Below are 21,685 nucleotides of genomic sequence, written 5' to 3' on the forward strand. Positions count from 1 at the left end.
GGATGGCAGCTGGCCAAACAGGTATGGTACAGAGTCTATAGCCCAGAAAAGGGTACCTGAGGCAATGTAGACAGTAGCAAGGCAGGCTCGGCTGGGACCAGGCAGCAGGTAGACGTCAGGTGTGGTGCAGTAGAACAGGCGTGGAGATGCAGCAAAACACGAAAACAGCTCAGCACGGCAGTAGACCAGGATGGTACTGAGCACGGAAAACAGGATACAGGTACGGGGCACACTGGGAAGCTGGAAGACACTTAGGAGACCATTTGCAAGACAGACTAAGGGAAACAACAACAACGCTCAGGCGAGGATAAGAAGGGCAGTGACCCTCTTATAGTCCAGGAATTCATGAGTTGATGATGATGATTTTCAGGTGTGCGCACTGGCCTTTTAAGAGCGGGCACGAGTGCGCACGCACCCTTCGCGAGACAGGCTCGATACCCGGAAGTGAGTGCCGGTGCCTCACAGGGGGACAACGCAGCACAGCAGCAGGACGTCCATGCCTGCAGTCATCGAGGGGTAAGTTAGAACAACAGACCGCGGCCATAGACGTTACAGTATCCCCCTCCTACGCCCCCTCTTCTTGGGAGAAGAACGGGAGAGAAACTTCCTTATGAGGACAGGGGCATCGATGTTCTCCTCTCGCTCCCAATACCTCTCTTCTGGGCCAAATCCCCTCCAATCCACTAAATAAAATGTCCTTCCTCCCACCTTCTTGGTGGCTAGAATCTCCCCTACCTCGAAAGTCCCAGATGAACCGCCAGGAGCCACTGCGGAACTAGGAGTCCTAGAGTAGCGGTTCAAGACCACGGGCTTCAGCAAGGATACATGGAAGGAGTAAGGGATCTTGAGTGTAGGAGGCAGCCCCAGCTTGTAAGACACCAGGTTAATTTGTAGAAGGGTTCGAGGAACCTGGGAGCAAATTTGCAGGACGGCACCCTCAGCCAGATATTCTTTGAGGACAAACAGACCCTCGTACCTGGAAGAAACTGAGGAGGATACCGTCTTCTAGTATCTGCTTTTTTCTTAATGCGATCCACCGCTAGAATAGAAGATCGGGTCTGTTGCCATATTTGCAGAAAGTCCCTGAAGGTCGAGTCAGCTGCTGGCACCTTGGACATAGTAGAGACAGGAAGAGGTATTCGAGGATGTTGGCCGTGGACTATAAAGAACGGGCTGGAGGTGGTGGACTCACTAGTATGGTTATTATAGGAGAATTCTGCCCATGGGAGCAGCTGCACCCAGTCATCATGTCGTCTGGAAACAAAGTGCCGCAGATAGTTCTCCATAATTTGGTTAATCCTCTCGACTTGTCCATTGGACTGGGGATGATAGGCGAAAGAGAAGTCCAACTTTATACCAAGTAGACTGCGGAGTGCTCTCCAAAACTTTGAAGTGATCTGGACCCCTCGATCCGAAACAATATGCTGGGACAAGCCGTGCAGACGGAAGATGTGTTGTATGAAGAGGTCAGCCAGTCAAGCAGCAGAAGGCAGGCCAATCAGAGGAACAAAATTAGCCATTTTAGAGAATCGATCCACCACCACCCAGATCACACTGCAACCCGCAGAGAGAGGGAGGTCCGTGACAAAGTCCATTGCAACATTCTGCCAGGGGGCATCGGGCACAGGCAGTGGTTGGAGCAGACCAGCTGGTCTGGTGTGGGCAACTTTATTTGCTGTGCATACCGTACATGAGACGAAGTCCATGACGTCTTTGGGCAGCGTGGGCCATCAGAACTGACGGGCGATTAGGTCTTGGGTCTTACGAGTATCCACGTGACTTGCCAGCTTGGAGCTGTGACCCCAGCGAAGGATTCTTCCTCTGTCTGCCAGACGTACAAAAGTTCTTCCTGGAGGAATGTCTCTAACCTGCAGATGGTTCACAGAGAAGATGCAGGATGGATCAATAATATTCTGTGGGGACTCCACAGTGTCTTCTGTTTCGAATGACCTAGACAAGGCATCGGCACTCACATTCTTGTCAGTAGTGGAGTTCGAACTGGAATCGAGCAAAGAATAACGACCACCTGGCTTGACGAGGATTCAACCGTTGAGCCGTCTGTAAATAGGTCAGATTCTTGTGATCCGTGAAGACCAGGATAGGGTGGACTGCGCTCTCCAGTAGATGTGTCCACTCCTGCAGGGCCAGCTTGATGGCCAGCAACTCCCGATCCCCAATCGAGTAGTTGCGCTCTGCACAATAGTAGCCACATACCACAGTCTTTCCTTTAGAACCTCTCTGGAACAAAAGTGCGCCAGCACCAACATAGGAAGCGTCCACCTCTAAAGAAAACTGTAGGGACATATCAGGGTGGTGAAGAATAGAGGCTGATGTGAAGGCTTTTTTCAAGGTCTAAAATGCGGCTTCAGCATTCATACCCTTTTTTGTAAGAGAAGAGATGGGGGCTGTCAACGACGAGAAGTTGGGAATGACCAGCCGGTAGAAGTTGGCGAATCCCAAGAAGCATTGTATGGCCCTTAAGCCTTGGGGGCGTGGCACCTCCAGTACAGCCTTTACCTTCTCAGGGTCCATCTTGAGGCCCTGATCGGAGATGATGTAGCCCAGGAAGGGAAGAGATCTTTTTTCAAATATGCACTTCTCCAGCTTGGCGTAAAGATGATTCTCCCTTAAACGAAGCAACACCTGGCAGACATGACTCTGATGAGTTACTGGATCTGGGGAAAAAATCAAAATGTCATCGAGATACACCACACCACAACACAGATATAGAGGAGATCACGAAAAATGTCATTGACAAATTCTTGAACAGGCCAAAGGGCATCACTAGGTATTCATAGTGCCCATTACGAGTATTAAATGCGGTCTTCCACTCGTCACCCTGACGAATCCGAATCCGGTTGTAGACCCCCCGCAAGTCCAATTTAGAAAAAAAATTTGCCCCCTGCATCCGATCGAACAGCTCCGAATTTAAAGGGAAAGGGTACCTGTTCTTCACAGGGATCCAATTGAGGCCTCGGTAGTCAATGCAGGGACGGAGGGATCCATCCTTCTTCTTGACAAAGAAGAACCCGGCTCCTGAGACTGTGTCTCTGGCAGGGAGAGAGTGTATACTCTACCGCGAGGAGGGGATGAATCCGGAACCAAGTCGATCGGACAATCATATGCACGATGAGGTGGTAGGGTCTCTGCTTCCTTCTTGTCGAAGACATCAGCGAACTGAGAGTTACAAGGAGGCAACCCTGCCAATGACTGATGCGGAGAAGGCTGCGGTGGATGGATATGACCCAGACAGCGGTCGAGACATATGGGACCCCACTGGAGAACCTCTCCGGAGTTCCAATCCAGGACTGGGGTGTGCAAACGGAGCCGAGGCAAACCCAGCAGCACGGGGTTAACGGCCTTGTGCAGAACAAACAGGGAGATGAGCTCAGTGTGAAGAGCTCCCACTTGAAGTCTCAATAGCTTGGTCATGGAAAAAACTGGGTCAGGCAAAGGCAGTCCATCTACCGAGGCAACGATCAACGGCCTTTCCAGGTGGACAGTGGGCAACTGCAGAAGATCCACAAGGTCTTGACAGATGAAATTAGCTGCAGAGCCAGAGTCCAGGTAGGCAGAAACTGGATGGAGCCTCTTGCCAGCGACGATGGTCACGGCAATAAACAATTTGGAAGAGAGTTCACGATTAAATGCAGTAGTGCCCAGGGTTGTCTCTCCAACCAAACCTAGGCGTTGTTTTTTGTTTTTGTTTCTGTGGGCACAGACGCACGACAAGGCCAGCGAGACCGCAATACAGACAGTCCAGAGGTGCGCCTGCGCTGTTTCTCTTGTACAGACCATTTTAGGCGATCCACCTGCATCGGCACCTCGGGCGTAGCAGTAGATGAAGGCAAGAGGGATTGTTGGAAGTCGGGCGCCAAGCTAGGAGGCCGTCTCTCCTGTTGCACCTCATGAGACCTCTCCCTGAGCCTTATATCTACCCGAGTAGCCAGCAGAATCAGGTCATCCAAGGCAGGTGGTAGAAGGATGCCACCAAGGCCTCATTGTTCCAGGACAGCTCTCCTGCCAGTGTCCGTAACTGGATGGTGTATTCGCCCACGGAGGTGTCCTCTTGGCGAAGGTTGAAGATGGCCGTGGTTGCCGACGAGTCACGTCCTGCCTCCTCAAAAACAGTACGGAACAACCGCACTAACCCCTGGAAGTCTCAGGTCCCTGTTGTTCCCAGATTGGGTTCGCCCACACCAGGGCCTTGCCAGCAAGTAGAGACATGATGAAGGCGCTCTTGGTTCCGTCCAACGGAAATGCTCGGGCGTGCAGGGAAAAATGGATATAGCATTGGTTCAGAAATCCCCTGCACGTACTTTCGTCTCCATGGAACCGAGAAGGTAATGGCAGCGAGAACCGGGAATCTGAACTGGAACTGCCAGGAGATGTAGCAGAAAGGGTTGGTCGGAGGATCTTGTATAGAGGCAGGAATGGAAGTAGCTAGCGCCCCTAGCTCCTGCTCCATGGAGTCCAATGCCACAAGAAGTTGATCCTGTCTTGTTCGGAGATCCTGCAGGTCCGCCTGCATGGCTTGGGAGAGTGACATGCCCTTAAATTGACCAGCGGAGTCCATTGCCTGAGCGTACTGTCACGAGGCGGGGTGTGGACCCACTGGGCCGTACTTTGAAGCGGGATGGCAGCTGGCCAAACAGGTATGGTACAGAGTCTATAGTCCAGAAAAGGGTACCTGAGGCAATGTAGACAGTAGCAAGGCAGGCTCGGCTGGGACCAGGCAGCAGGTAAACGTCAGGCGTGGTGCAGTATAAAACAGGCGTGGAGATACAGCAAAACACGACAACAGCTCAGCACAGCAGTAGACCAGGATGGTACTGATAGCACGGGAAACAGGATACAGGTAAGGGGAACACTGGGAAGCTGGAAGACACTTAGTCTGTCTTACAAATGGTCCCCTAAGGGAAACAACAACAACAACGCTCAGGCGAGGATAAGAAGGGTGGCGACCCTCTTATAGTCCAGGAATTTCTGAGTTGATGATAATGATTGCACCCTCCGGCAGACAAGCTCGATACACGGAAGTGAGTGCCGGCGCCTCACAGGGGGACGACGCAGCACAGCAGCAGGACGTCCATGGCCGGGGTCGTCGAGGGGTAAGTTAGAACGACAGACCGCGGCCATAGACGGTACACATACATTCCATTTTTTCACCTTTTGTTTTGTTGAGGACTTGTGCTAAAATGAAAAAAAGTTTCCCCCATCACTCTGCAATCAATACCCCCACTGTAGATAACGCCATATAGCCCCCCCCCCCAAAAAAAAAACAGCCTATAGTTTGTCCTACAAAAGAGATGTATTCCCTATCCACAGGATAGGGGATACATGTGTGATCGCTGGCAGCGATAAGGAGAACGGGGGACCGAAAGTCCCCCCCAAGTTCTCCATGACTAACCTCGGACTTCCGCAGTCTGCGCAGTTCAATAAAAATGAAAGCTGCGCTGGAGCTTGACAAAGGCTGCATTGAGCAGCTGAAACATTGCATTACTTCATTGCACATATGGGAGAATACATCCATCTATTTGATATTTTCAACTTGGAGTGCTGCCTCTTTCTCTTGTTCTTGTCTGCACACTGTGGGATCTTCAGGTCGGATTCCTGGAGGCCGGTATCCGAGGCTCTGCTGTGCTGCCCATATTTCTAAACCTTTGGATCTACTGTCCATATATGGACAATGACGCCAGTGGTTCCTCCTGGAGCGGAATCCGCAGCCACGGCATTGCCGACGCACTGGCTGGGGATTCCGCCCCTAGAGGGAGACCCAATGGCTACAGGGGGGTATCGCTATCTACAGGGGGGGGGGGGCTTGCACTAGGTTTATGGACACTGTGGCACTATTCACAGGGGACACTGTAGTGCTACCTACATGGGCACGGAGTCTGGCATTATCTACATGGGCAATGTGTGTGACACTATGTGGGAACTGACACTTTATATGTGGGCACTGGCACTAGGGGCAGCTAAGGGGGCATTATAATATACGGGGGCAGCTGAGGGGCATCATACTGTATAGTGGGAGCTAGAGGTGTATTATATTGTATGGGGGCATTATACTGTATGGGGCAGCTGTGGGGGCATTATAGTGTATGGTGGCAGCTAAGGGGTAATTGTAGTGTATGGTGGTAGCTATTGGGGCATTTTAGTTTATGGGGGTAGCTATGGGGGTATTATACTGTATGGGGGAATCTATAGGGGCATTATACTGTGTATATATAGAGAATATAGTGCACACTGAAAATCGCACTCACAGATCATAATAATGGTTATTAATAGTCTTACCTTTAGTGGTAATGAACATTGAGTAAAGTAGAACGTGTACTTGTGTTGGCGTGCTTAAATACTGATTGCGCCTCACTGTTTTGGTCACGTGAACATCATGACGTTACTATGGGGCTATGTCTTAGGCGTTTGGTTGTCCTAGCAACCCTACGCCGTGAATGCAGTAGATAATATGTAATATAACTATCTAGGTGCACGTATAGTGTCCCTTAGGCTTCGTTCACATCTGCGTCGGGATGCCCCAACGCAATGCCTAAAGCGCTTTGTGTCCAGATTTTAACGTTAACAGATAAGATATATGTGATAGTTAAATCATTGGTGTGAACACTAATGTGAAATAAGGACATGTTATGTTCTGGAGAAGGTCAGTATCGTCCTCTCCTGTGTATGACCGTAATTGTACATCATTTAACGTGTCTGGAATGGAAAAAAATGCTTTCATTTAATTTACTAGAAGAAAACCATCATATTTAAATGTTTGTACGGAAGTCACATTCACTGATGAGCTCATGCGGAGATAAAGGCTGTAACCTATGAATCCAAAAGGATTTTCTCGGTTTCAGAAAAGGGCCCTATTACCTCCTCCCCTGGGTTGTTGAACATGCTCAAAAACCATGTATATCAACTGTGATACGGTATGTCCTGCTTGTTCCACATGGTATGGGACTGGTAGTAAGGTAATTTTACATCTGATAGTGAATTTGTGTTTGCCCGCACAATCCTTTATCTGTTAAGTGGTCTTGCCCACATATATCAAGCCACATGGGCATTTGAGTAAATATAGTACGAATGAGGAGTTGCATGTGAAGAAAATGGGATAGAGTTGCCCAGTGCGAGGGTGCAATATAGTGTCTCCTTTTATTACACTGGAGCAATGACTGTAACCCAAGCATGGAAATGTGCTAAATTTTCTAGTTTTGGTGAATTGTCGACAAGAAGTCAGTTTAAAACTGGCAATGTCAGGCCATACTCCTGTATTTGGTATATATCAGGATCTTTTGTAATAAGTGAGTAGAGGAAAGAGAAATTCCTCAGTTGTGGGGTATGCACTATTAAATAAAGGCCAGTACTTCCTTAGTTGTTGATGTATTTTTGGTAGGTGGTAATGCAATCTAATAATTTTGGGTTTGGATACTGTTGGCTGATTATCAGTTTGTAGTCTATTATACTCCTCTGTAAGTAGAATATCTGGATATCCACATTGCTTGAAATTTTCAGGTATCTCTTTTTAAGTCTAGTAATACATAATTTGTAATATGAGACTATGTTGTCTAACCTTTCAACTGTGATCGATGTAGAGATTTTTTGGTGGATCTGGGATGGATGCTGTTATAATAGAGCAGACTATTGTGATCCGTAGGCTTATTATACAACTCAAAACTTAAATTGTTGTGATCATCAAGTTTTACTATAGTGTCTAGGAAATGTATTTTCTCCTTGCTACTTTTTATGGTGATGCCAAGTTCTTGGTAGATGTTATTTAAGAATGTGTAAAATTCAGTAATAGAGGATTCCCCCCCCCCTATGCAAAAACATGTCATCGAAGAAACTTAGCTAATCAACATATGTGTGTATACCTAATCTTTTTCAAGAGCTGTCATGTATGCATTTTGCATATAGGGGGCCACTTTAGATCCCATGACCATATCCCACTTTTAGACATTAAATTGATTCCCAAATAGGTAGAAATTTTCTTTAAGTACCAGTTGGAGGAGCGATAAACAGAAGTATTGTTGGGTTAAACATAAAGTAGTATAGAGATATAAGTCTCAGCCTAATATTTGGTTTGTGGAGGCATGAATGTACTTTTGCTTCTGAGTCCCAAATGTTAAATAGACAAACGGTTGACATTTCCTAGAGTCTGGATTGCTACAGTCTTTGTTTCTTCTCCCATCCAATGTGCCTTAAGTCTGTTGGTACGGTAGAATTGTTGAAACTTCTGCTAAAGTCCGGTTTTTAAGGACAAAATGACAGTCCTTTTTGAAGGATCGATAACTGAGCTGGGGAAAGACTTGATAACTAAATTATGTGCTACACCTGTGAACGTGTCTGTAAGCATTAATTGTCCCCTCCGGCACTGGCCACCTTGTCTCGTGTTCTTGGAGGAGGGGGCCTCCTGACTTGCGTGTTCGGTCTAAAGAACATTGTCCCCTTGAAGTTGTGGATGTCTCACTGCGTGAGCTGGTGGTGCCATGTTTGTATGAGGGGCGTCTGTTAGGATAGTTGCCCCCATGGAAGGAGCGTTGTGTATTCCACCATATATAAACACGATTTTGCTGGTAATCCTTTTTGTCACATGAGAATGTTTGGCATTTAGTGGAATTAAGTGGTTTTTTTTATATTCTGTAAGTGATTGTCCGTTTTCTCCTTGATGTTGGTCCATTCTTCAGTCAATATTGTGGTTGATAGTTGTATCCCTATTGCATCGAGGTTCTGTTTTGCAGTGGCAATGGACTTCTGAAAACTCCAGTAGTTAATAAAAATAACACTTTTTATTAACTATTTATTAACACATCAAAGGAACACTTGTTAGTATGCTTTTAATTGTGAGCAAAATGTCGGGTCCCCACTGAACAAGGTCGGTCTCAGATGAGAGCCAGGTAGTATATGTTTGTTCTTATAGTACTCTGTAAGAGCGCTACAGTGTAATTCAAATGCTATGGAGTCTGGATTCTCTTTCATAGTCTAGGCTCCTTAATTCATAACTAGGGATATATAGAAATTAATTTGATCAATTAACACCTGAAATTATATTTGTTGAAATACCATAACTTACATTAGACGTGCATCCTAAGGGCACTACAGGGAGTGCCAGTCAATTAGACTTTAAAGTAAATCTGGCTGCACAAAAATGCCTGCATAAGGCCTCTATTAGATGGCAGTATTTAGGTCAATATTTTGCATCAGTATTTGTGAGCCAAAACCAGTAGTAGGTCCATAACACTAAATTTTGTCCATTATACTTTTTCTCTGTGCAGGTTCCACTCCTGGTTTTGGCTTCCAAATACTGATGCAAATTACTGACCAAAATACTGCCATGTAAAAGAGACCTAAAAAACATTTCACATTATGTTAGGAAGTTTTAATAAACATACTTTTAATTTGAATCTCATTGACTGCGATTTCAATACATATCTAGATACAGCTACAGACTATTAGCACATTTCTAAAAAAAATAAGATAAAGAAACGCTTTTGGCCCCTTTTAGATTGCAGTATTTTGTTCAGTATTTTGCATCCGTGTTTGAAAGCCAAAACCAGGAGTGGATGAGTTAAAAATATTTCCATTATACTGATATTTTTCTGTGTTCGTGCCCCTCATGGTTTTGGCTTACGAATACTGAAGCAAAATAATGAGATATATCACTCTATCTGATTTAAATTAATAATGGTGTCAGGAGCATTTCTGAGACCCTGAAGGGGTTAAAGGGGTTTTCCAGTTCCAAAAAAATTGATGGCCTATCCTCAGGATAGGCCATTAATATGTGATCGGTCAGAGTCCGACTCCCGGCACCCCCGCCGATCAGCTGTTTTGAAGGAGCTGCAGCACTCGTACTAGCGCTGCTACCCCTTCATTTTCACTTTCTCACTGCGAATCATCCACACGCTTGTAGTAACGGTTCCCAGTATTACAGCCTTATTCTATTCCCTTGAATGGGAGATGGCTGCAATACTCTGAACCGCCACTACAAGTGTGTCGTCGATTCACATTGAGAAAATAGAAATGAAGGGGAAGCAGCGCTTGTACGAACGCTGCAGCCCCTTCAAAACAGCTCACATATTGATGGCCTATCCTGAATTTTTGGAACTGGAAAACCACTTTAATGTTGACAGCCTATGTTGTTTGCTTTGAGAGGAGTCCTTTCATGAAAGAAAGAAAGACATATGAAATGCAAGTGACTTTTAGTTACAGATTGTACTACATGCCTTGTATTGCTTTCATAGGACTATAAGGGGTTAGTCATTCTTTATACAGGTCAAATAAATTAATAAAGATTCTGCAGGTGGAAACGAAACAGCTCATAAATGTTTTTATGGACTACCCAATTTCCACATAGTAAAATTCAACATTATGTTTCATAATGTGACTCACTGTATGTAATGTGGCTACTAAAATGAAAATCAAGAAGAGTTAAAAAGGTTTTCCCATCTTAGACATTTATGGCATATTCACAGGATATGTCTGATTGATGCAGGTCCCAGCTCTGGGACCCGCACCTACACTTCTCAAATTGAAATTCCAGCACCAAGAAGGGCAAGCCGCAAGGTTATGCAAATCGAAGAAGTAGTAGGTGCCACTAAGATCTGAAAATGATCAAGTTTTCAAGCACGGAGCTCCAATCTGTGGCATGTGGAAGAGGCATAAAAGCCAGATTGAAAGCAAAGTTTTTTAGCCACATGAAACCTCAAAGCCGGATCAAGTGGTGTGGGATGATTGTTCGATGCCCCCTTTTCGTTGACGTGACCGTTATCGCCACTTATCCAAACTGAGAGGGACAGAATTCTTGAACTGAGAGACCCTGGTTTATCACTCCGGCAGATTGCTACGTGCCTAGACCAAAATGTCAGCACTGTTTGACGTTGTGTGTGCCGGAGATTGGGAGAACAAAAACGAACGGGAATGGCAGCATGAGGTGTGCGAAGATGAACCTCTGTAAAGACGGATCGTCTAATTGGAAGAATGCCACGTAGTGATCCATTCTGTGCTTCAAGTAAAATTGGACGTCACATCACGAGCCTAGGGTGGCAACCAGTGTCGACACAAACTATCAGAAGGCGTTTGCATGACATTGGGCTTCGAGACAGACGTCCAGCTACAGGTGTTCCATTGACCACACAAACTGCTCAGAAATTCTATCATGGTGCATAGCAAGACGGCAGTAGAGGCTGGAATGGAGGACTATCCTCTTCAGTAATGAGCCTCGGACGCAATGATAGACAGAGACCACGTAGGCAACTCCATGAAGAGGCCTTCACAAGGGAACGTCACACCGGTCCTACTCCCGGGTTTATGGTGTGGGGTGGCATAATTTTCGGTGCCTTTCCGCCCGGGCGCTTCTTCACTTAGTGGTGTCGCTACGGCTGTAGCAGCCACAGCGACTGCTAGCAGCGTCACCGGGTATGGGGGGCGCCAGTCCCACCCGTCGGTACAGGCCCCCCCCATGGCCGGTGGTGCCGCTAGCAGCTGCTGCGGCTGCTACAGCGGTAGCGACGCCACTATAGCAGAGATGGGAGGTATTTCCCTGCTCTGCTATCTACTAGCGCCACTGTAGCTCCCTGAAGGAGTGGAATCCCTGTGTGGCCCAGGATTCTGCTCCTGGACAGAGCGCTTGATGTCTCTGTCCATATTTAGACAGTGACATCAGGGGCAACTCTTGAAGCGGAATCCCCGTCCACAGCGTTGCCGACTCTGCGACCGGGGATTCCACTCCAGGAGAAGCCAGTGATGTCACGGTCAATAAATAGACACAGACAACAGGGGCTTCTCCTGCAGTGGAATCCCCGGTCACCGAGTCGGCAACGCTGTGGACAGGGATACCGCTTCAGGAGTTGCCCCTGATGTCACTGTCCATACATGGACAGAGACATCAAGCGGAGAGCTCCAGGAGCAGAATACCCAGTCACAGTGGCGCCATCTACAGGAATGGGGGGGTGCTATCTATAATGGGGCTGTTGGCTGTGTGGCACTACCTTCAAGGGGGCTGTGTGGCACTGCCTACAGGGGGCTGTGTGGCACTGCCTACAGGGGGCTGTGTGGCACTACCTACAGGGGGCTGTGTGGCACTACATACAAGGGGGCTGTGTGGCACTACATACAAGGGGGCTGTGTGGCACTACATTCAAGGGGGCTGTGTGGCACTACCCACAAGAGGGCTGTGTGGCACTACATACAAGGGGGCTGTGTGGCACTACATACAAGGGGGCTGTGTGGCACTACATACAAGAGGGCTGTGTGGCACTACCTACTAGGGTGCTGTGTGTGGCATTACCTACCAGGGTGCTGTGTGTGGCACTACCTACAGGGTGCTGTGTGTGGCACTACCTACAGGGTGCTGTGTGTGGCACTACCTACAGGGTGCTGTGTGTGGCACTACCTACAGGGTGCTGTGTGTGGCACTACCTACAGGGTGCTGTGTGGCACTACCTAGAAGGGGGCTGTGTGGCACTACCTACAAGGGGCTGTGTGGCACTACCTACAAGGGGGCTGTGTGGCAATGTCTACAGGGGGAAGGTAGTGGCGGGCTGATTGTCATTTTACTATGAGTGGCGGGCCGATGGCCATTTCACTGTGAGTGGCGGGCCGATGGCCATTTTACTGTGAGTGGCGGGCCGATGGCCATTTCACTGTGAGTGGCGGGCCGATGGCCATTTTACTGTGAGTGGCGGGCCGATGGCCATTTTACTGTGAGTGGCGGGCCGATGGTAATTTTACTGTGAGTGGGGGGGCTGATGGTCAATTTACTGTGAGCGGGGGGCTGATCGTCTTCAAAACGCAAAAAAATAAGGTCAAACAACGCTGTAAATTCAAAATCTGCTTCCAAATTCCTGAAGGAATCTGGAGGCAGATTTTTTTTGCCTTACAAAAAACGCTGCGTGTAGTGCTTGTTTTTAGCCGTTTTCTGCCATTTGCAAAACAATTTTTGGTAGGGGTGCCCTGAGGAAATGTTATTTTTCCAGTGGTGCCGCGAGTCCAAAAAGGTTTCAAAACTCTATACTAGGCTACAGGATCACACCGGCCTACACAAGGATCACGTCGTGGAGCTGCTCAATTTGTCGTGGGAACGGGGCCTAGGTGAGTACAATTTTTTGGTTTGTTTGTGGGCACTGTCTACAAGGAGGAGTTGGGGGGGGCTGTATGGCACGATCTACAAGGAGGAGGTAGGGGGTTATGGTACTGTCTACAGGGAGGCTATAGGGCACAATCTACAGGGGGGCACTATCTATAAGGGGGGGGCTGTGTGTAGCAGCCAGGGGATAGAGGGCATTATACTTTTATTTATTATATTTTTTTATGGGGTGGGGTGCCAAAAGATAATTTTGCACGGGGCGCCATCTATCCCAAGGCCGGCGTGTGTGCCGCTCTCTCCATTCTTTTCAATGATTGTTATGGAAACAGCCGAGTAGCGCTCGCTCGTCTGTTTCCGGAACTGCCATTGGAAAGAATGGAGAGAGCCGCACGACCCTCCCTCCACTAGTCCCTGTCTGGATTCTGCTGCCAGAGGCCGCCGCACCAAGCTGAATAGGGGAGTTGGAAAACTCCTGTTCTCGATATAGGTGCAGGTCCTAGACCTGGGACCCGCAGTTATCAAACATTTATGCAATATCCTGTGGATAAGCCATAAATGTCTATGATGGGAAAACCTCTTTAAAGAGGCTCTGTCACCAGATTTTGCAGCCCCTATCTGCTATTGTAGCAGATAGGCGCTGCAATGTAGATTACAGTAACGTTTTTATTTTTAAAAAACGAGCATTTTTGGCCAAGTTATGACCATTTTCGTATTTATGCAAATGAGGCTTGCAAAAGTACAACTGGGCGTGTTGAAAAGTAAAAGTACAACTGGGCGTGTATTATGTGCGTACATCGGGGCGTGTTTACTACTTTTACTAGCTGGGCGTTGTGTATAGAAGTGTCATCCACTTCTCTTCACAACGCCCAGCTTCTGGCAGTGCAGACACAGCCGTGTTCTCCAGAGATCACGCTGTGACGTCACTCACAGGTCCTGCATCGTGTCGGCACCAGAGGCTACAGATGATTCTGCAGCAGCATCGGCGTTTGCAGGTAAGTCGATGTAGCTACTTACCTGCAAATGCTGATGCTGCTGCAGAATCAACTGTAGCCTCTGGTGCCGACACGATGCAGGACCTGTGAGTGACGTCACAGATCTGCACTGCCAGAAGCTGGGCGTTGTGAAGAGAAGTGGATGATACTTCTCATCAGAAAGCCCAGCTAGTAAAAGTAGTAAAAACGCCCCGATGTACGCACATAATACACGCCCAGTTGTACTTTTACTTTTCAACACGCCCAGTTGTACTTTTGCAAGCCTCATTTGCATAAATACGAAAATGGTCATAACTTGGCCAAAAATGCTCGTTTTTAAAAAATAAAAACGTTACTGTAATCTACATTGCAGCGCCGATCTGCTGCAATAGCAGATAGGGGCTGCAAAATCTGGTGACAGAGCCTCTTTAAGTTGCTGGCTGACAAAAATTATTAATTTAAAATGAAAATGTTTTAAATCCTGGACAACTTCTGTAATGTGTATGTCTGCTATTGACTGCCATTAGGAGAAAAAATGTGTACAGCACAGTATCAATTTTTTTTCATACAATTGTATTAAAAAGTGTAGTTGACTATATGCTTTTTCATATATTTGAGGCTGCGATATCCCCATGTATACCAGCCAAATATATGTCAAATGGACACCCATTTGGCATACATATGGTCATTAAAATCTGTTGGTACGTTGACTATATACCACAGACGTGATTTGGATTCAGGCCAGTTTCACACAAGTGTAATACGGATGCGTTTTTATCCCAGCCCAATCACTGGTCTTCTGACCTGAACTAACCACATCATAAGGATCCATTAGAGCCATGGTTGTACTGGGACTTGTGGATTTGATACAGGTGCAAAAATAAAAATGCACCTACATAACACTCTTGTGAAATCGGTCTTAAAGGGGTTGTAGAGGCACCAGTATATGATCGACACCCAGACCCCGCACTGATCAGCTCTTTTGGCTGCCTCTGGGCACCGGATGTTAGGAAGTTGCCTCTGTCTGTACAATGCATAGTGGTCATGCTCCAGTACTGCAACTCTGCTCCTACTCACTTGAATAGGAGCAGATCTGTAGTACTGTGGATGCTACAGGTATCAGGGGGCCCAGGCCCTCTGGCACCACTTTCAACTGTATCTGCAGCCTTTAGGATGCACATATAGATATGGTGGAGCATGGAACCATCAGCTCCCTTCTTCACCATTTACTCTGTGACCCTCTATGATGCAGGCTGGTGCGATACAGTAATGTCATGGTGCCTGTCTGTGCTGAGTGATGGACTGCACGAGACTGCACAGATCCACAAGAGGCATGTCCATTCCCGGTGGGAATGGGGCTAGATGACCATGGACAGAATTTTATCCACTGGAAGTAAACCATGAATATTCCTACGGAATAACAACAAGTAGAAATCTTCAAAACGGTGTGAAATGAATACAGAAACTATATTGTGAAAATTTTATAACTTTTAATTATACAAAAAATAACATAAATTTGATTAACCGGTTCCCGACCGCTGGCTGTGTATTTGCGGTCGGGGTCCTTAAAACCCACGCCATAGACTATTTACGGCGCAGGTTTTAGCTTGCTGCCCGAGCGAACGGGCAGCTGAATGTCGGGTCTCCGGCAGTCAGTGACTGCCGGGGTCCCTGAGGAGAAGATAGAAACAGCTTTCACTGCTTCTACCTTCTCTGTTCTCTTGCACACAGCGCTCAATCAGCGCTGTGTATATGAATAGAGGCAGCGGCAGCGGTCCCGGTGATCATGTGACTGGTCGCATGATCGTCGGGTGTCATTAGTGGGAGACTGCTGCTGGGTCCAACTAGACCCAGCACAGCCCTATTAGTGACAATAGTCACTATAAGAGGGCTGATTTCTCCTGTAACTGTTAGGGTATGTTCACACGCTGAGCCAAAAACGTCTGAAAATACGGAGCTGTTTTCAAGGGAAAACAGCACCTGATTTTCAGATGTTTTTTGAGCAACTCACGTTTTTCGCAGCGTTTTTCGCGCCATTTTTGGAGCTGTTTTCAATAGAGCCTATGAGAAAACGGCTCCAAAAACGTCCCAAGAAGTGTCCTGCACTTCTTTTGACGAGGCTGTAAATTTACACGTCGTCTTTTGACAGCTGTCAAACGATGACGCGTAAATTACAGGTAGTCGGCAAACCCATTCAAATGAATGGGCAGATGTTTGCCGACGTATTGGAGCCGTATTTTCAGGCGTAAATCGAGGCATAATACGCCTCGTTTACGCCTGAAAATAGGTCGTGTGAACCCAGCCTTACAGTGGAAAAATATGGTTTAAAAGAAGTAAAAAAAATAAAGTCTTTTCTGACCTTTGAGGGACAGACCATAGTAATAAAAAAATAGATGTAAAGTAGAGTGCAAAAAAAGCCAAATTATAATAAATAGACATAAAATACCCACCTCCAAAAAAACTTCGCCCCCCCCCCCCCGCCAATCATTTTCGTAACGCTAGCTCTGACCAAATTACCCTAAAACAGACATGTAATATATTAAAATTTACGGTAGACAAGGATGATCACAAATAAATCTATTTCTAAGGGTATAAGTCTATTTTAGGGTAAAACTATGTTATTGCTAGAAAAAATTGCTAAAAGTAAAAAAGATTATTTTTTACAATTATTTTCAAACTTTAAGACTAAAAATTCTAAAATAGCAAAAAGATGTGTATATAAAAAAAAAAGAAACCTGCATTGTCTACAGGAAAAAAACATCACAAAAATAACGTCGCTTGCCCAACAAATAAAAAAGTTATCTCCACGTTTGAGCCATATGTCTGATGCACGCACCTGTATAACAAGAAAATACAAGAATATATCTAAATCGTATACCAGGGGTCTCGAGCAGGCGGTCCGCTGGCCGCATGCGGCCCCTGAGGCTTTCATCTGCGGCCCGCGGGACACAGAGCCGCTAATATCGGCTCTGCTCCGTATATGGACAGTGTTGTCAGGGTCTTCCCCAGAGTGGAGTCCCGTGCAGAGTGCCAGTATAGGTTCTGCTCCGGGACTCTGTGGAATTCCCTGACATTGCTGTCTACATATGGACAGCGATGTCTGGGGCTTCCCCAGAGCGGTGTCCCGGGCAGAACACTAGTATAGGTTCTGCTCCGGGACTCTGTGGAATTCCCTGACATCGCTGTCCACATATGGACAGCGATGTCTGGGGCTTCCTCGGAACGGTGTCCCGAGCAGAGCCTGATATAGGCTCTGCTTCGGGACTCTGTAGAATTCCCTGACATCGCTGTCCATATATGGACAGTGTTGTCAGGGTCTTCCCCAGAGCGGAGTCCCGTGCAGAGTTCTAGTATAGGTTCTGCTCTGGGACTCTGTGGAATTCCCTGACATCGCTGTCCACATATGGACAGCGATGTCTGTGGCTTCCCCAGAGCGGAGTCCCAGGCAGAGCGCTATATAGGCTCTGTTTCGGGACTCTGTGGAATTCCCTGACATCGCTGTCCATATATGGACAGTGTTGTCAGGGTCTTCCCCAGATCGGAGTCCCAGGCAGAGCGCTAGTATAGGCTCTGCTCCGGGACTTTGTGGAATTCCCTGACATTGCTGTCCACTTATGGACAGCAATGTCTGGGGCTTCCCCAGAGCAGGAGTCCCAGTGATGTCAGGAGCACAGCTGGAGTCCCAGGAAGAGCCTACTAGCGCTCTGCCCGGGACTCCAGCTCTGGGGTTGCCCCTGACATCGATATCCATGTATGGACAGTGATGTCAGGAGCAGAGCTGGAATCCCAGGTAGAGTGCTAGAAGTGGCTGTGCTCCGGGACCCCAGCTCTGGGCAAGCTCTCATTCCGGTTCAGGAGGATCCCCTGACGTCACTGTGTATGGACAGTGAAGTCAGGGGCTCCAACAGCAGAGGAATCCCCAGCCAAAGCGTCAGCAACGCTCTGGCTGGGGATTCCACTCCTAGATGGAGCCCCAATGGAGCCATCTACTTGGGGTGTGTGTGGCAGCATCTGCAGAGGGCACTGTGGCAGCATCTGCAGAGGGCACTGTGGCAGCATCTGCAGAGGGCACTGTGGCAGCATCTGCAGTGGGCACTGTGGCAGCATCTGCAGAGGGCACTGTGGCAGCATCTGCGGAGGGCACTGTGGCATTATCTACAGAGGGCACTGTGGCATTATCTACAGAGGGCACTGTGGCATTATCTACAGAGGGCACTGTGGCATTATCTACAGAGAACTCTGTGGCACTATCTAAAAAGGGGTTGCCCAATCTTTACATATGTGTCTGCCAACTGAGCCACCGGACTCCATTTAGCGACACTTAAACTGGAAAACTGGATTGTTGAAATAAGCACGTGGAGAATTCTCTCAAATTGTAAACCTAGCGTTATTATTATAGTAATGTAGTATTATTATTATTATCGTAACATAGTGATATAGTAGTTCAAATAACTAATTAATTAACAATAATTTTGTATTGTATCAAACTTAAAAGTAATGCGGCCTGTCAACTTCACATTTTTTCTATATGTGGTCCACTTACCCAGCCAAGTTTGAGACCCCTGTCGTATACTATAGCCAGTGCAGGCTGATAGGTCACACTGAAGGTATAACTGTGGTATTGTTATAATATTTTTTTTTCTTTTATTATTATTATTATTATTATTAAGTCACCTATTGTTTCTATATTTACCTCAGTTAGGCCTTGTTCACATCTGCGTTGGAGTCTCCGTCACAGATTCGGCCTGAAAATACTGGAAACAATAGCTCAGCATGCTACGCTCTTGTTTCTGGTAAAACCTTGGACACCCCGATGGAAACCCATTAAACTCAATGGGTTCCATCAGCCACGAGTCGTGCAATGGAACTGGCATTTGCGGTATTTCCGATGTTCAGCTCCTCTGATGGAGCAGAACAATGGAAACCTGAACGCTGGTGTGAACCCAACCTTGGTTCTCATCCGTCAGGCTTTGGTTGCTTTTTAACGGTCAGAATAGCGCAGCATGCTACAGTATTGTATCTTGCAAAAAAAAAGGTGATATGCCTTGTTCACCTCAGCGTTGTAGGCTCTGTTAGGGGCCTCCATTGCAGATTCTGCCGAAAATACCGGAAACAATAGTGCAGCATGCGTTGTTCTGCTGACGGAGTAGAACAATTGCATGCCAAACGCAGATGTGAACAGAGCCTGACGAAAACTTGACTGATCCATTATGAGTCAATGGAGAAAAAAAACGGATCCGTCATGGCTCCTGTAAGAACGGAAGTCATGACGCAAATGTGAACAGAGTCTAAACTATTAAATGAATCCGTACTGTAGGGCTGTCTTTATTTCCCATTAGGTATTCATATTTATGGCTAACACACTCCTTAATTTTGTTTTTTTTAATTTATTTTTTAAGAGTCGATTGCAAAGTCAAAAGATTGCTGAAAATAAAGAGTGTGTACGGACAACAAGCCCAAGAGCTTTCTACAATCTCCCTGGCATGGCAACATTTGTAACATCTAATAAACCAGACCTCCAGGTCACTATAAAAGAGGAGAAATGTCCCATGCCCTACAACGTGTCTTGGCCAATTTTTCCAGAAGGTAGCCCTTATACACAGACAACCAGCACTCGGAAAGACCATGAAACCAGAGCTACCGTCATTAAGAAAACATCAGATGTTACTCAGCCGAGACTCAAGACATTCTAACAAGGACTTGTGTTGTGAACGTTTTTTTTTAATCTTTGTCCAGGAGAGGACAAAAAAGAATTGTTGTGTCATAGTATTTAATTCTTATTTGTCTGCCGTTGGGTGCTGTTGAAAGAAAATCCGTGAGCGAGAGCTGTGGTTGTGGATGCCTAAGGTTTTCTCAGGAGCAAGGCCTACAAAAAGGGCCTAAAAGACAAGACGAAAACAGGACCAAGACTGCGAATCACCAGAACATTGGCCTAAGTTTAAACTAGGGGAATATGATATTGATAGAATATATTCATTTTCTTAATGGAACATAAATCTTTATTGTAAATATGTACATTATATGCAGCATTATATCACATTTGCATTTTGCTTGTGCACCTTAAAAACAAGCACTTACACAGGAAACATGGCTGTGGAATGTACCTTTGTAAATTCTATTTAGGCCACAGCCTTTTATAGCCCTGGTTGGTAGTATCACGGGCTTTATGTAAAATTCTAGAGCAGTCAAAAAGTTGAGGTTGACCATAGCAAACCAATCTTCTTCCAGCTGTCATTGTTTGAGAAGCGAAAAAAAAGTCACCTGACTGCTTGCTATGGGCAAAACGTCCATTTTTCTTTTTCCTCACTGGATTTCACAAGAGGCCCCATAATCATTCACAAGAGTAAGGCAAACAAGACAACTGCCTCCTACAACAGTGAATGGTTTAAGCATTGTAAATTAAAATGTAAATTTTTATTATAAAATAATTATTAAAAGAAAGCTTATTTTACTTATTTGCTCATACCCGAGGTACAATAGGAATTTAGGTTTCTTCTATCCTCCTTTCAAACGTTAATATTATGCAAATTAGAAAAATACAGCTAATCTCTCAAGTTGTTTTTTATTGTTTTATACAGGGAATATTTAATTTGAAATAAATCTAAAATGAATATAATTGTTTTTTAAAAAAAATCTTTTTATACTATAGATTTATTTTATGATTCAGTTTCCTGTTTGTTAGCAGAATATTAATTTCCAGGCACATTTCCTAATTTTTGTTTCCTAACATGAAACTGATTTATTGATCTAATATGTAGAATGCAAATTATCCTGTGGATTGAGAAATAAATATTAATTGCAGTTCTATTTGTTAAAGAGAAGTGTTGAATCTTTTGTTTTTCAGCTTTCTTAGGCCTTATTCACACAGTGTTTTGCGCGTGTTGCAGTTCCGTGTGTCATCAGTGAATGGTGCGTGGCTGCGTGATTTTCGTGCGTATGCCATCCTTATGACACGCGGTTTTGATGTTTAGAAAAAAAAATTAAGGAAGTGCTTTTATTTTTTTCTTAATTTCTTGAGCTACTGTTGCGTGTGCCGTGCGCGATTTTCACGCACCCATTGACTTCAAAAATGGCGAAAAATGGCCAAGTATAGGACATGTCATGAGTTTTACGCAGCGGACACGTTCGTGTGAATAAGGCCTTACAGAGTATTTTTTCTTTGCATGGTCTAAAGTCTGAATTGGGGTTTGAAAGAAGGGAGACTTGCATATTCTCACATAATGTACATGGGAAAGTTATGGAAAGAGGCAGAAAAACACAGACTGAAAATGAAATACTGTAATAGTCAGATATAAAAATTCTCCAGCCTATGCTGATCCATATTCATGTCCAAAGAATGCACTATTATAGTAGTTGAGGCTATTGAAGTGAATCTATTTAAAACGCTTGTCCCACGATTCAATATTTAATTTCTTTGTTAGACCAGGCAATACCTAAAATTTTTTCAATTGGAATCATTTAAAAAAAAAAATGCTCGTGTCTACTGTCTAGATATTGCAGTTACATACTTGTTATGGCGCCCCCTAGTGTTATTTTGATTCCCTCAGTACTACCAAGTGTACAAAAAATGTAAAATACTTTAGTTGTTGATGGGTTGATATTTAATCATGGGACAACCCCTTTAAAGTTGTTA

General features: G+C 45.8%; 1 protein-coding gene across 6 annotated transcripts in view; it reads left to right on the top strand.

Annotated features, from left to right (window-relative positions):
* Positions 1 to 20,744, top strand: part of IRF2 (interferon regulatory factor 2) — a 111,696-nt gene extending 90,952 nt beyond the window's left edge. For all 6 annotated transcript variants that reach the window (XM_075849640.1, XM_075849641.1, XM_075849644.1 and 3 more), the window contains one exon: positions 19,452 to 20,744. In XM_075849640.1, coding sequence (XP_075705755.1) covers positions 19,452 to 19,745 — 294 coding nt within the window. In that variant the 3' untranslated portion in view covers positions 19,746 to 20,744. The remainder of the gene's footprint in view (positions 1 to 19,451) is intronic.
* The last annotated feature ends 941 nt before the right edge of the window (positions 20,745 to 21,685 follow it).

This window comes from Rhinoderma darwinii, chromosome 1 (genome assembly GCF_050947455.1).
Source record: "Rhinoderma darwinii isolate aRhiDar2 chromosome 1, aRhiDar2.hap1, whole genome shotgun sequence".
NCBI classification, from domain to species: domain Eukaryota; kingdom Metazoa; phylum Chordata; class Amphibia; order Anura; family Rhinodermatidae; genus Rhinoderma; species Rhinoderma darwinii.